At 34.3% G+C, this 13887-nt stretch overlaps 1 protein-coding gene and 1 pseudogene across 1 annotated transcript; both read left to right on the forward strand.

Annotated features, from left to right (window-relative positions):
- Positions 1 to 3300: 3300 nt before the first annotated feature.
- On the forward strand, positions 3301 to 4036 carry LOC7488368 (uncharacterized). The gene has a single exon (XM_002311430.4). The coding sequence runs from the start codon at positions 3461 to 3463 to the stop codon at positions 3941 to 3943; it is 483 nt and encodes a 160-aa protein (XP_002311466.1). The 5' UTR covers positions 3301 to 3460; the 3' UTR covers positions 3944 to 4036.
- Positions 4037 to 7734: 3698 nt separating this feature from the next.
- LOC18101507 (cysteine--tRNA ligase 2, cytoplasmic-like) lies at positions 7735 to 13649 on the forward strand (annotated as a pseudogene).
- Positions 13650 to 13887: the final 238 nt, after the last annotated feature.

A 13887-nucleotide genomic window follows, 5' to 3' on the forward strand; every position in this document is an offset into this window, starting at 1 on the left:
ATTCTCTAGCAGTTAAATAAGCCCGTTGAATTAATTAACTAAAGGCTGCCTCCACTCAAAGCAGTTTCACGATCGATCTTCATAATTATCAAAATTAATCAGGAAGAAATCCATCTCTAGTCAAGAATATATATCCAAATCTCCTTTTGTCTTCTTCCATAGCTGATGGACTCGAGTACCCCACCGTAAGTCCCAAGACTTTCACAATTAGAGCATTCTTCCATGGGGCCATAAGATAGTCTCTAAAACCCGGACCTATCGTAGATTCTGGACGCGGAGTATCATTGTCACGATACGACGTGCATAACCTTGGATGCTAATAAATCAACTGGGTCAGGTTTTTGCTTATTTCTCATCTTCTCAATCATTGGTGTGAAGGAACATGCATGGACAGCATTCTTTCCCACTGGTGCGGCAGGTTCCCAATAGGACGTTTAAAAAACCGAGTATGATCTGGGGATTTATCCGGTGGTCTCGGCATTTTTAGTACTCTAGGGTTTTCAGGCAGCAAGGATTCTCTCGGTGTTTCTCGCCCTCGCTTATCACTCATGTTTTGGGACAACAGCGTACGTAAAATGTGTTCGATCAGTTTTGCATGCGATCCTTTTTTACTCTAATTCAGCCTGTTTTCATTAGGCGTTACGTAGGGTTTCTCTGTCAGTTTTGAGATGTAAACCCTCATTAAAGTCTTTAAGAGAGAATTAATAATCAAAATCACCAGAGAAGAGGTAAAGTTAATTACTGTCATCATCGCCTCATCGGATCAAATCAGACCATATTACATTGATCACCGCCTCTTCGGAAATATTTTCATTTCATTTCAATACCTCCGGAAAACAAAATGAGGTCCTAGCTAGAATGCTATAACTTGGAATTTCAATCATTATGTAAGCGAGAGTTCTCGTATCCCATCTTAATCGATCGTAAGAATATCATCAAATTAGTTTATTCTATATCACAATTAAATTTATTTTTAACTAGCTAGCTAGCTTATAAACAGATAAATACATATCTCAATGTATTTATAATTTTTTTTCAACATGCTAAACTTATATTTATAGTCGACTTAAAGTGAATAAAGTCTTTGATAAATATGAGTCTTGGATCGTTATCCAAATCACCCTTAACTTATACCGACTCTACCTAATATTATGTATTATATAAATAGCTTAATTATTCCATTTCTAATATTAAGCTGATAAGATTTCACCTCAATTTGCAACCAGAATTAACGCATTTTTATAAGTTTTTTTCTTTTTTTGAGATAAAAGATGGCATGGGTCGATTAAGATGGATTTCAAACTGGAGGTCTAACCAATTTACTTTGCAAGATGAAACGGTATTGATCGTGAAATATTGAAGGGAGATTCTCATGGACACGCATGTTAGGCACGGATATCGAACTTATGCGGACAAAGCGACCGGAAGTACATGGCTAATGCAATTCCGGTTGGCAGGAGCTGATCAAGAATAACCTGGATCGGTATATTTTCACATGAATTATTAAGCGATTTCTTGACCTAACCGTTAAAGCATCTTAAGAATTGAGATGTCTCTGAACTGAAAGTGACAACGTGTAAAGAGAAAGAAATCCCCCTTCTGCCGAAATACAGGTGGCACGAACGTGTGCTTAGACTGAAGACAGGTTATAACAAACAGCGTTAGAAATACCTTAATTTCTAATGTTACAGTGGCATGAGAAATGGGCTGCAAGATTGTGGGAAAGGGAAGGAAAGAACGACCCTTTTACCAGTTAATTAGGTGAAATCAAGATGGCATTCGCACAAGAAGTAACAATGGATTGTTTTTCTATAACAAATTAATTGCATTTCTTTTAAGCCATGCATTGCAATGGCATGGGCAAATCGGAAGTGACTTGTAGATTTATGTTCCTGTAAAAAAATAACGAAGAAACCATGACTATTTGTGTGGATATGAGCTCTTGATTTGGCCCTTTCATGGAAGGTGAAAGCTAAAATAAAAACAAAGAGGTAATTATAACTTTTGCGAGCATCTTGACCAAACATTCTATTTGCTATTAGAAATAATTAAATAATCTTTTGCGAGCATTAACCATGATCTTCAATCAATTCGGTTTTTTGTTTTGACGATGATTTCCTTGCTGATTAAAAATCTTCCATTTCATCAACTTATATTTACTTCATTCAATTTATCATAAAATAAAAACAAAATAGACTGAAAGAAAAACATGAAACGTATGAAAGAACTAATTACAAACCAGATTAAGATTAAAATCAACACAAGGAATTTGAAATATATTTGATAGTTTTTGAGCTGTGGTGGTTAATTAATCAATTTTGTTAAATTATAGGGACTCAATTACTAATAACATTAAAACAACATATACATGCATACAATTGAGAAAAGAAAATCCATCACCGAGAAAAGAAAGGGTATCTTACAAGTAAAACCCTTGCGATATCTTTTTATTATTATTATTATTATTTATTTAATCAGAAACGATGTCTGATGTCTGATGTCTCTAGCACGTGCATATATTCCCAACTCTCATTTACCTTGTTTGCGGAGATAGTATTGAAATTTTAATAACTTTTTTAAAAAAATAAAATTTTTAATATTTTTTTAACTATTACTACACTTTAAAACACCCTCCTATTTTCATGGCAGCGCACTTCCACTCCACAAATCACTGCGGTCCACTTTGTAATAATGAAAAAACGGGAAATAAAATCAATTGAAGGGAGGGAAAAAACTGAGCAGAGAATAATATATAGAATATTGGTGGATCCCTCGGGTAAGTTATGAATATTGCACTAGTACTTCACACCCTTTAAACCACATGATCTAGCACACTTGGAATACAACATGGGCAATTGGAACTGCTCATTTTCCCCCCTTTTCCAACGGGTTTTTATTTTTTTTATGTTAATAACCCTCTTGTATTATGTTAGAATATCTGAGAAAACTACAGTTGCTAGCTATATTTCAAATGTTATTCGATTAAAAATATATCAAATATATATACAACATTAAAGCTAAATATATTTGTATAGAATGATTCAAATCTAAATGGACGGACGGAAAACTTTACCTCCTCTTGCATTCCCAGATTTGCTATTGCCACGATGTTTAAAACAAGCTTGCTAATGTCTTCGAAAGTTTGGTTTGTAGACATAAGAAATTGAATATTTGGTCAAGGGTTGAACTCTAATTTAAATTTAGAAAACATAAGTCCGAGTTAGGGTGGGTCTAACGGCTACTTGCTAATTCCTCGATAATAAATCCAAAATGCAACCGACCATGCCATCTTTAGACAGCTTGGCTCTCCACCACCTACATCATCTTTCTGCACTTCATTACCTTTTTGGTATCCTTAAAGGCTCCCTCCCTGGCTCATGAATCGAAACCTTGAACCCTTACCAGAACCCTTTCTGCAGCTCAAAAAGACTGAAGTTTCTCTCTTACTTCAATCCCAAAAATGCCCAGAAAGCGACTGTCCATTTTCCACAAGGTTTCAAATCTTTTTAGAACCTCCGTTGTTGTTGCCAAAATGAGGAAACCCATCATTTCAAAGCTCATTTTCCTCAAGAAATCAAGAAAGCTTAAAAGGTTCAAGCCGCTCAAGCATCACAACTACGGATTTCTTGAGGAATATGAGTTCTCTCCTTCAAGCACTCCTCTCATTCATTACCACGGGAAACAGTACAAAAGTAGAAGCTACAGGGATAACTTATATTCCATGTTCTTCCACTGTAGATGTTTGGGTAGCCTGAAAGCTGGAGTAGGAGAAGTACTAGAGTATAGATTGTCAATGGATACTCTACCTGCTACAGTTGCTAATGGGGAATGTCTGGAGCCGTCGGATTTGGTAGACGAGGAAGATTCGGTTGATCAGAGGGCCGAGAGGTTCATTGAAAGGTTCTATCAAGAAATCAGATTGCAGAGGCAGGAATTAATTTAGCAATCACGTGAATTTGTGTAGAGATTTTTATCTTAATCTCTTAATTTGATTTGATGGTATCGTTTAATGTTATTGTTCTCCACGTGAATTTTTGAGACTGGAGATGTGCATTCTTTTGTTCTTATTTATTTTTTTTAGTTTAACGTTGGTGTTCGGGCCAGTTTGCGCGTATCTTGACTAATCCCACGGATCCTGAAGTTAACGACCATGTAAACCTCTAGTGGCTATCATATGAGCAATCACATGGCTCGAACCTGAAACCACAGAGAGAGCAAATCTCTTAGTCCCAAGCTCTTACTACTAAGCCACCACCTAGATGATTACCGTGTCTAGCTAAGGTTTTTATTTTTTGCATCTGTGAGTGTTTCTTAAGGGATTTGGTTCAAATAATATTATCATTTCATCTTTTATTTATTTATTTATTTACCATCATCAACCTCCATCCTTAAATTTTCCTATTTCATATATATATATATATATATATATATATATATATATATATATATGATGCAGGTACATTGATATGTTAAAAATATAAAACGGAATTTCCTTGCTCAAGGAAAAGAGATAATATTTCTTGACTTCGCAAATTGTGTTTTCGGAATGACAAATTATTTGGTGCACAGTTCAATGTTTGTAAAGTCCCAACGAGGTGAGGGGCGCTTACCAGACAATGCCTTCGTGGGTGTAAAACTTTATGGTACTTGAAAGAGTAATTCGTATTAATTATTTTTTAGAATTTATTTAAAAAAAAACCTACACAAAAAGAAGATAATATAAAATTTATATCTTATTAAAAATTATAAGAATATCTGAATTTAATTTTTTTAATTGTATCAAATAAAATATCATATCATTGTTTATATTTCATAATGTAAAACTGAACAATAAATACAATTATCTTTATTTTTTTAAAAATAAACTATAAAGAGTAACTGATAAGATATAATGTAAGTAGTTATTCAATAATATCATAAAATTAATTGTTAGGAGTCTGAATATATTTCTCATTGTTATCATAAAATTAGTTCCTCAGTTTAGCTCGACTAGTTAACTTAGTAAATCAGTATATGGCCTGAATTCACTTTTAAATTATCTAGAGAATTGATGCGCTTAAGTTTAGGTGATCCGATCAAAATAAGAGTGGGATTCTCTGTTGATATATTTTTTTAAATAATATAATTTTAATTGTTTTGAGAAAATTATTCATGATTAATAATTTTATTTAATTAAAAAATTAATATACTCGAATCAATTTGTCAACCCATGAATTAACTTGGTGTAACTCACAACTCTACCTTAACATAAATCTTATAACCATGCATAATTTTTTATTGGATATTGAATAAAAAATTCAGCAAACTACGAGAGTGGGAGAATTTTAGTGTTTGTGTTCATGTAATTTTTTTTATTTATCATAGCGTCTTTATTTTTATTTACTTGCATTTATGTACTTTCAACCTTCAGTTAAGTGTTTCTGTTGAGATTTATTAAGTATTGGATGACATATTCCATGAATGAACACGTGCCATTTTTACTGGGGGTTCCACTGTCTATAAAAATGGAAAAAGTAAAAATCAAAGTTTGAAAATAAAACAAGAAAGAAGATAAACCTTCTCGTTTTTACTTATGCTTATAAAAATGCTTTGTACTTGAGGCTTATTTAGAAAACATAAAATTCCAGTATAAAAAATAATGAAAAAAAATAAAAGAGTGTTAGAGAATAATATAAATTATATCCTGGAATTTTATCTATCAGCTTAAATTATTGAGTTGAGATAGTTATTTGATAGAGAACGTGTAATATCAATTTTTTTTATGAATTTTTATTCATTTACGTGTTATTACTAACTCTAAAACAGAAGAAGGATTGGAAATTTTACTCAAAGCACGATTTACATCTTAATTCGTTATTTTTTTATTTATTTTTCCTTTCCTTTTCAAGTTTCTATTTTCTGATCAATCTTCCAATACTACATGAACATGGAAGAAATAAAGTAAAAGTTTTGCTTAAAAATTTTATAGAAGTACCGTTATAATTACTTTTATTATCTTTACCGCTAATACTATTATTTTTAAATATTACTTCTTTTTTAAAAAAAAACAAGACATTAAAAATTAAAAAAATTATTCTGATTTTTTGTTATTATTTAAAACAAGATATTGCAATTAAAATATGATTTTGATTTTTCCTTTTCCATTTCCATTTCTGCATTCTCATTTCCAACCTATCCAATCAAATGACAGATAATAGCTAAAAAGCAACGTTTGTTTTATAATTAGATAGGCGAAATAAGATTTTAAGCCATTTACACCCGTATCAAACGAATCTACTGCAGCGGTGCGTGCAGAGTTATGGGCTTTTTGTTTGGGCTAGAAATGGCGTGGTCCGAGGGGATTAGACATGTCCAAAGCAGCTCGGAATCTGATCAGCAGCAAGGAGAGTGGCAGAGACAGCACGCAGATATTCTCAAGAGAATCAGATGTCTGGTGGAAAGGGAGTGCACTGTTTGTTAACACCACGTTATGTATTGGAAAGAAAAAAGGATAAGAAAATAATATAAATTATATCTTAAAATTTTATTTAATAGTTTAAATTATTGAAAAGAAATGGTTATTTAACTTGGTATCAGAGCCTTGATGATCAAGTAGTTACAAGTTCAAATCTCACCATCCTCATTTATTTGATAAAAATTTAAGCACAAAGTAATATGAATCTATGCAAGTTTTAAGTTTAAAGGACTTTTACTTGAAGGGGTGTGTTAAAAAATAATATAAATCATATCTTGAAACCTTATCTAATAATTTAAGCTATTGGATCGAGATGGTTCTTTGACAGAAATACCCGTTGTGCAGACAAGTTATCCAGTAGGAGAAATAGTCTTTACCACGATATAGAATTCTTTTCAGAACCGCCTAGCCTTATGAAGGAGTGTCTGGAGAAGGATTTTGCTAGCAGTGGAGACTTCAGATTCAGTGGGTATAGAGGATCCCAGTGGTCCTGGGCATAGAAAGATTTTGCCTAACTGGTTGGCGTCAAGGAAACTTCACTGATATAAAATTATAATTCTGTTTTTTGTTTAATCCATTAAACAAAAGTAAAATACTAGAACCCATGATCAATAACTACAGAGATGCAATAATTCCAATTAGGAACTTGGTATGCAGCTTTCTCAATAGCTTTTAACCATGCATTTATAAATGGAATGCAGGAGGAAACAATCTTTTGTTGTTGCAGGCGAGCTTGTAGCTTTTCTTCCAAAAACAATCCTGGCCTGCGTCTCTTTCTTGTTAAAAAGAAAAAGAAAAAGCTTTTTTCACGAGGTGGGTTAAATATTTGGATTTCAAGCTATTTATATGAACATGGAATGAGCTCATTGGCCAAACTAGCGAGAACCAAGGAGATTTCATTCCAATTAAAAATCCATACAGAAGATTTGAGAATGTAATATTGGTTATTTTTTTTTTAAATTTTATTTAAAAATATATTAAAATAATATTGTTTATTTTTTAAAATTTATTTTTAACATCATCATATCAAACATAATTCAAAATTATAAAAAAATTAATTTAAAAAAAAAAAAAAATACTTTTAAAAACATTTTTTAAATACAAAAATTAACCCCCTTTCAGCTAAACAAACTTTATGTTAAAATAAGGAACAAAACAGAAAGTAAAAGACGCAGAGAATGAAAAGAAACCTCACATTCCATTTCCATAAGGTCCAATTTGATGGGCTTTTTATCTGGGCCAGTCCCATTCCGTTAACACCGAAAAAGCAGAAGAAACTCCTTAACCTCACTTTTCACTTCCTTCTCACCGGATCATATCATAAAGAATCAGTCACATATGATATCCTCGTCAGGCGTGGAGGGTTTTAGAAAAGTCACGGAGAGAGCATCGACAAGACGACGCAACCTCATCCGTCCTTGTTCAGGCGTGCGCAGACCGAGATGGCAAACAACGAAGAGCACAAACTGTACTATTCAATGACCCAACAAAAAGAGGTATTCAAGCCCCAAATCCCTGGCAAGGTTTCCATGTACGTTTGCGGTGTCACCTCCTATGATTTCAGTCACCTCGGTCACGCTCGCGCCACTGTTGCCTTTGACATTTTATTGAGGTCCGTCCATTTCTACCTGTCTATCTATATAAACGCATTAGCACTCGTTATATATGCAATTTTGAATTTTGGAGATTGATTGATTGATTTATTTTTGATTATTTGATTATTTGATTTAGGGCAGCTAACAGAGGATTTTTGTTTTTTTTTCCTTAATGTACAAAGTCTAAAACAACTGTAGGGAGTTTGGGCGTTCCTTGGATTTATAAATTCTGTATTCTTGCATCCAATTCCGTTTCCTTCTTTCAAATTAGGATACTCAGCGTGTGTGTTTCGTTTCTATGAGAAATGATATGTAATTAACGAACGCACGAACAGGCTTCAAAATTAAATGACCAACATGATTGCAACTTGTGCCATAAATAATGTCTATTTCGTGTCCACCGAAAATGATAAAATTGGTTATACATACATGCGTCTATAAATGTATATATCGTCACTCTGTTTCTCTCACACAATTCCTCCATTAAACTATTCTATGCAATTTATAGTAGACAAGTCTACTACAGAAAAAGGAAAATACTCTGAACCGAAATCCTTGCCCAACAACTCACATAAAATTTTGGTCAACGAGCAGGATATAATACTTCATTACCAGGTCATACAAATTTGTCTCCCAATACTTGATCATCAAGTCGCATGAAGTGAGCCTATTAAATAAGGAATTAAAATAAATAAATAAAATTCACATTCCATTTCTATTTGTTTCTTTTCCTAGCTATGCTTTGCCTGTTCCGAGTTCAATTCTCACTCGAGAATAATTTAAGGCCCGTCCTGGCGGGCTTTCTATTTGAGTCGTTTCTTTCCATTTAGACCAAACATTGCTACCCTCAATAGTCAAGCAGATAGCCATTCCTTTCCAGTTCTTGCCACATCTTCTCATTGTCTGCCATTGAGGTGTCAAAGTTAGGAGCAGACATTGACCACAGAACCTCACCGTCCTTGTCGAGAGAGGTGCCCGTAGATCAAAATGGAAAATGATGGTCTCAAACTGTATGATTCAATAGCCCAACAAAAGGAGGTACTCAAGCCCAAATTCCCTGGAAAGATTTCTATGTATGTTTTTGGTGTTACCACCTATTATTTCAGCCACCTTGGTCATGCTTGCGCTGCTATTTCATTTGATGTTTTATTCAGGTCTTACATCTGTAAACTATAAACACACACCAGTACCTGCTTTTGTACCTGCATTTTATGAATATGACGTTAATTTTTGTTATTTGGGACATTGATTGATTTGATTATGATGATGTCTGATGGCTAACTGGGGAAAAACTCAGAATCGCTGATATAGGGAAATTAACCTGATGTTTATTCATTTATTGATTTGATGTTTTGAGCATTTATGGTATTTAGTTAGTTTAGTGATGGATAATTCGTGAAAGAAAATATGATTTTGTCCAAGAGAATCATGATGTGTTAATCTGAGTAAGTTGAGTGGTATTATGCCACTATAGGCGTGTTTGGCCTTGCTTTTCCAGAACCATGGTCTTGGGTCTTTGGTTTCCATCGTGAACTAAACCCAAATTCAATGCCAAACTTGCCGTTTGAAGTATTGACCTGTATTAGTCAATGTTGGCTTTCCATATAATTCTAAAGAATCATTGGATAGAAAGTATATGGACAGTTTTTAACTCCTGTGTAGAAATTTAGTTGTTATAGTCAGAACCTAAAGGTGCGTTAGAAAGAGACTTTGCTATTTGGCAATGCAGCAGTGGTTGATGGTCCTTGGAAGCAGCTTTTTTTCTAAGTGATCTCTTTGTTCTAGTAGCCTTTCCACTCCGGCTGCTATTGGACAAATTCTTGATACTTTCTAGATTTGAGCAGAAAAGATGTTTCAGTTCAGTACTTCAACTCCATGTCAAATTTGCACTTCAAAGCTTTGACTTAGGCTACCTCATACCATGTTAAAATTGTTGCTCGATGCCTCTAACTAATATGTGGCATTAGCCTTTCTGGGTTGGTCATGCACTCCTTCTATTTTATTTTTATTTTTTGTTTTACAAGTTCAAAACTGCATTATGTGCGTGGAGCTTGGGCATTCCGTTTGCTTTTTATGCATTCACTTCTATATTCTGTATTTGACTATTATGTATGCATAAATCATTGATCATTGAATCTTGTGATGCTATTGTTTTATTTGAATGTTCGAAATTTCACTGATATTGATGACAAAGTGAGAATTTCAACCCAGCAATATCAACTTGACTGCTGCTATGACTGGAAAATTTACAGTCGCAGCCATCACGTTATTGCATTTGTTCATTGTACATTGCTGGGCATCAATTTGGTAAAGATTTGTGGAATTTCACATTCTTTTGGTCTTGGAATATTTCTTGATTCTTGCTGAAATAGAAGGAAAATGCATTCTATGGCAAGTTAAATATGCTAATATAGTAAAAAGCTTCCATGATTCTGTGATTTGAAAGAACAAAAGGTGTGTGAAATATATTAAGAACTCCAGATCATTTTATTTTCGGCATTTGTTTAAATTTGAGCCATTTTTTTTTTATCCTCCCCAAAAGAAGCCTTTCTTTGTATATATAACTTTTTATGGTTTTTGTGAATGAAGTCTTCTTGTGGAGTATTAGATAAATCTCTCCTAATCGCCAAAACCTCAAATAGGCTTGCAACACATTCAAAGAGTGAACCACTTTTTTTTTTTGGTTAAATTAGTCAATGATGTGTACATTTTTTCATTGTACAAATGTATGATCTCTGCCACAAGAATTCAAGATAAGTTTTTGCCCCTAGTCCATGGTTCTATGTTAATGTTCCACATGATTAAATTGGCATGAAGTTTACTGCCTCAACATCAAGATTTGCCTTGTTCTCCCGTTTTCTTATAATTTTTCCCAATGATTTATTTTACTACAGGCTTTGTTACAATAATGATGATGTTCAGGTCACTCCTTGTACTATTATGTATGTGTGTATTTGTTGTACGACGCAGCCATATAGTTGTATATAAACATACATACATCCATCAATGTTATCTCCTTTTGGCTAGTTTCCTGTATAAAATTCACCAGTATCTATGTCTTTGCAGATAATTCGTCGGGCAAATAAGCTTGGTGAAGATCCTTTAACTTTAAGTAGCCGGTTTTGTGGAACAGATTAAGGACATGATCACTCAGGTTGTTTCCCCTACCATTTTTACTTAATTGTTTATCAAGCTTAGATTATTGCGCTCTCTGTGTGTGGTAGTGAGCTTGTGTGTGCTCCATGCAGGGCATATTTTGATATTTGTAGAAATTAGACAGCTCGGTGTTTTGATCTTGTTACCGAGTGGTTGGTAAGAAAGTTCAATCTATTTTCTTTTCCAAATTTCTAAATTGGTCTGTTCTCTCCACATTGGAGAGAACAAGAAAGATTTAACTGCCAAATGTCCAGTGAACCCAGCATACATTCAATAATTAAAGAGAGAATTAATCAGGTTTAAACTTTAAACTGCAATTCTGAGTGGTTGACTTTTGTGTAAGCCACTGATCTTTATATTCTTTCTACTGACTAATGGTAATAGCATATCTACGAACAGGGAATCAGAGTGTCAAGGTGCAGCGATTAAATTGTGCATGATGCTGCATTGTGAGTCATCTATTATGGTCCTCATAATCAATTTGTGATAAATGGGAATTTCTCTAACTTGTTTAGCCTTTGAATAGTTAAACAGTTTGATACTTTTGAAGTTTGGTAACTTGTTATGCCCAAATGAAATTAGTTAAATAGCTTATGTAGAACTTTGACTTGCATAAAACCATATAGAACAATCCTTTTTAATAAAATAATTAATTGTGATAACTTGTGACCTTTTGTTTTCTTCCCTTGTGTATGTGTTGGAAATTTTATTTTTTTTCAAAGGTGCGTGACTCACTTTACTCATGCCTTTTATTTACCGCTCACATCTGATGCACTTTTTTAGCCCCTTTGAGTGTGCCATGCATTGATATAGTTTTTCTTAAATTGATTGTTTTGAGGTTATTGGATGATAGACCTCAAGTTTTTCTTCAGTTATTATAGCTGTGGTTCAGTTGTTGTAACGAAGTTCTATTTCCATTTGTATTTAAGTGGACACCAATAATTTATGCAGATTATAAAAAATGACTCTGCATATGTGGTGGAGGGAGATGTCTTCTTTGCGGTTGATAAATCCCCAAATTATGGTTAGTTATCTGGGCAGAGGCTGGAAAATAATAGAGTGGGGGAACGTGTTGCTGTTGACTCGAGAAAACATAATCCTGCTGACTTTGCATTGTGGAAGGTATAAATCTCACAAGTACCTGAAATTTATAATTCGTTTGCACTGCACCATATCCGATGTCTACTTGTTTTTGCAGGCCGCAAAGCCAGGTGATCCAAGTTGGGAGAGTCCATGGGGTCCTGGAAGGCCAGGATGGCACATAGAATGCAGTGCAATGAGTGCTCATTATCTGACTTTCAAATTTGACATTCATGGTGGTGGGATTGATTTGATTTTTCCGCATCATGAGAATGAGATTGCCCAGAGTTGTGCTGCATGTGAAGAGAGCAGCGTGAGTTACTGGTTGCATAATGGTCATGTCACAAATAACAATGAGAAAATGTCAAAATCATTGGGTAATTTTTTCACAATCCACCAGGTAATCGACAATCAGTTTTTATCATTGATGCTCCTTTTCTTTTGCATTTTCTTTCAAATAATGAGTTTCAGCCTTATTGATTTTATTTGCTTAAGATTCCGATTACAATGTTTTTGTAGATTACTGAACGGTACTATCCTCTGGCTTTGAGACACTTCTTGATAAGTGCACACTACCGCTCTCCCCTCAATTACTTTGTTTTGCAGCTGGAAGGTGCATCAGACGCTGTCTTCTACATTTAACAGAAGATGATGTGATATGTCAGATTGAGAACAGAGCAGTGGCAAGGAAAAGTCGTGATTTCAAGAAAAGTGATCGGATCAGGACTGATTTGTCTGCAAAGGGCATTGCACTAATGGATGTGGGGAAGGAAACGGTTTGGAGACCTTGTATTCCGGTTGAGGAAGAAGAGCAGGCAACGACAGTGGTGGAAGAGCTAATGCTGCTGCCACAATCTGCATCAAGTTGACAGTGGGCAGCCTTTTTCTGGCTGCGATGACTGCTACAGTTTTAGATCACTTCAATTTGGAATCAAGAAATATTTATAGTTTCAATTTATGCACTGGTTTATGTTGTAGCATCGAGGGGCTTTCACACATTATCGCCCTGGGGAGTAGACAGCGTGCTGCAGGGCGCCCAGAAATTGTACTTTCCAGCTTGCTAGATGAAGATACAATGTAGGAAGGTTGAGAACCCTATGTTTGCCTCCTGTTATGTATCCCTGTACCAAAAACAAGAAGAAAAAACCCTCCTATTATGTAGCACAAAAATGAAATGAGCCTGCAAGTGAACTATAGGAAAATGATGTGATGAGGCAATACAGGAATATCTGTTTGCAACACATGCAACTCAAAGGAGTTTTGATATTGATTGTTCTCCTTTTGGGCATTATGCTTGCTTATGTTATCATATGGAATTTAAAATTCTTGAAAGTTTTTGTATTAGAAAATTCTGTGATTAATTACGAGGCTGAGCAAATTGCCCAAAGCTGTAATATCTCGACTTTTCTTCAGCTGGACCATCGCCCTGAGTGTTACTTAATGAGGGCCTCGCATCTTCTCATACACGGAACTGATGGAAGAGCCATGCTACATAATTTTTCCTAATATATTCTTTTATTATTATTATTGAAAGTTCCAGTGGACCTTGAGCTGCATAATGAAAAATAATTATGGTTTATTTTATTACGACTGAACTTCTAA

This window comes from Populus trichocarpa, chromosome 8, assembly GCF_000002775.5.
Source record: "Populus trichocarpa isolate Nisqually-1 chromosome 8, P.trichocarpa_v4.1, whole genome shotgun sequence".
Classification (NCBI taxonomy): domain Eukaryota; kingdom Viridiplantae; phylum Streptophyta; class Magnoliopsida; order Malpighiales; family Salicaceae; genus Populus; species Populus trichocarpa.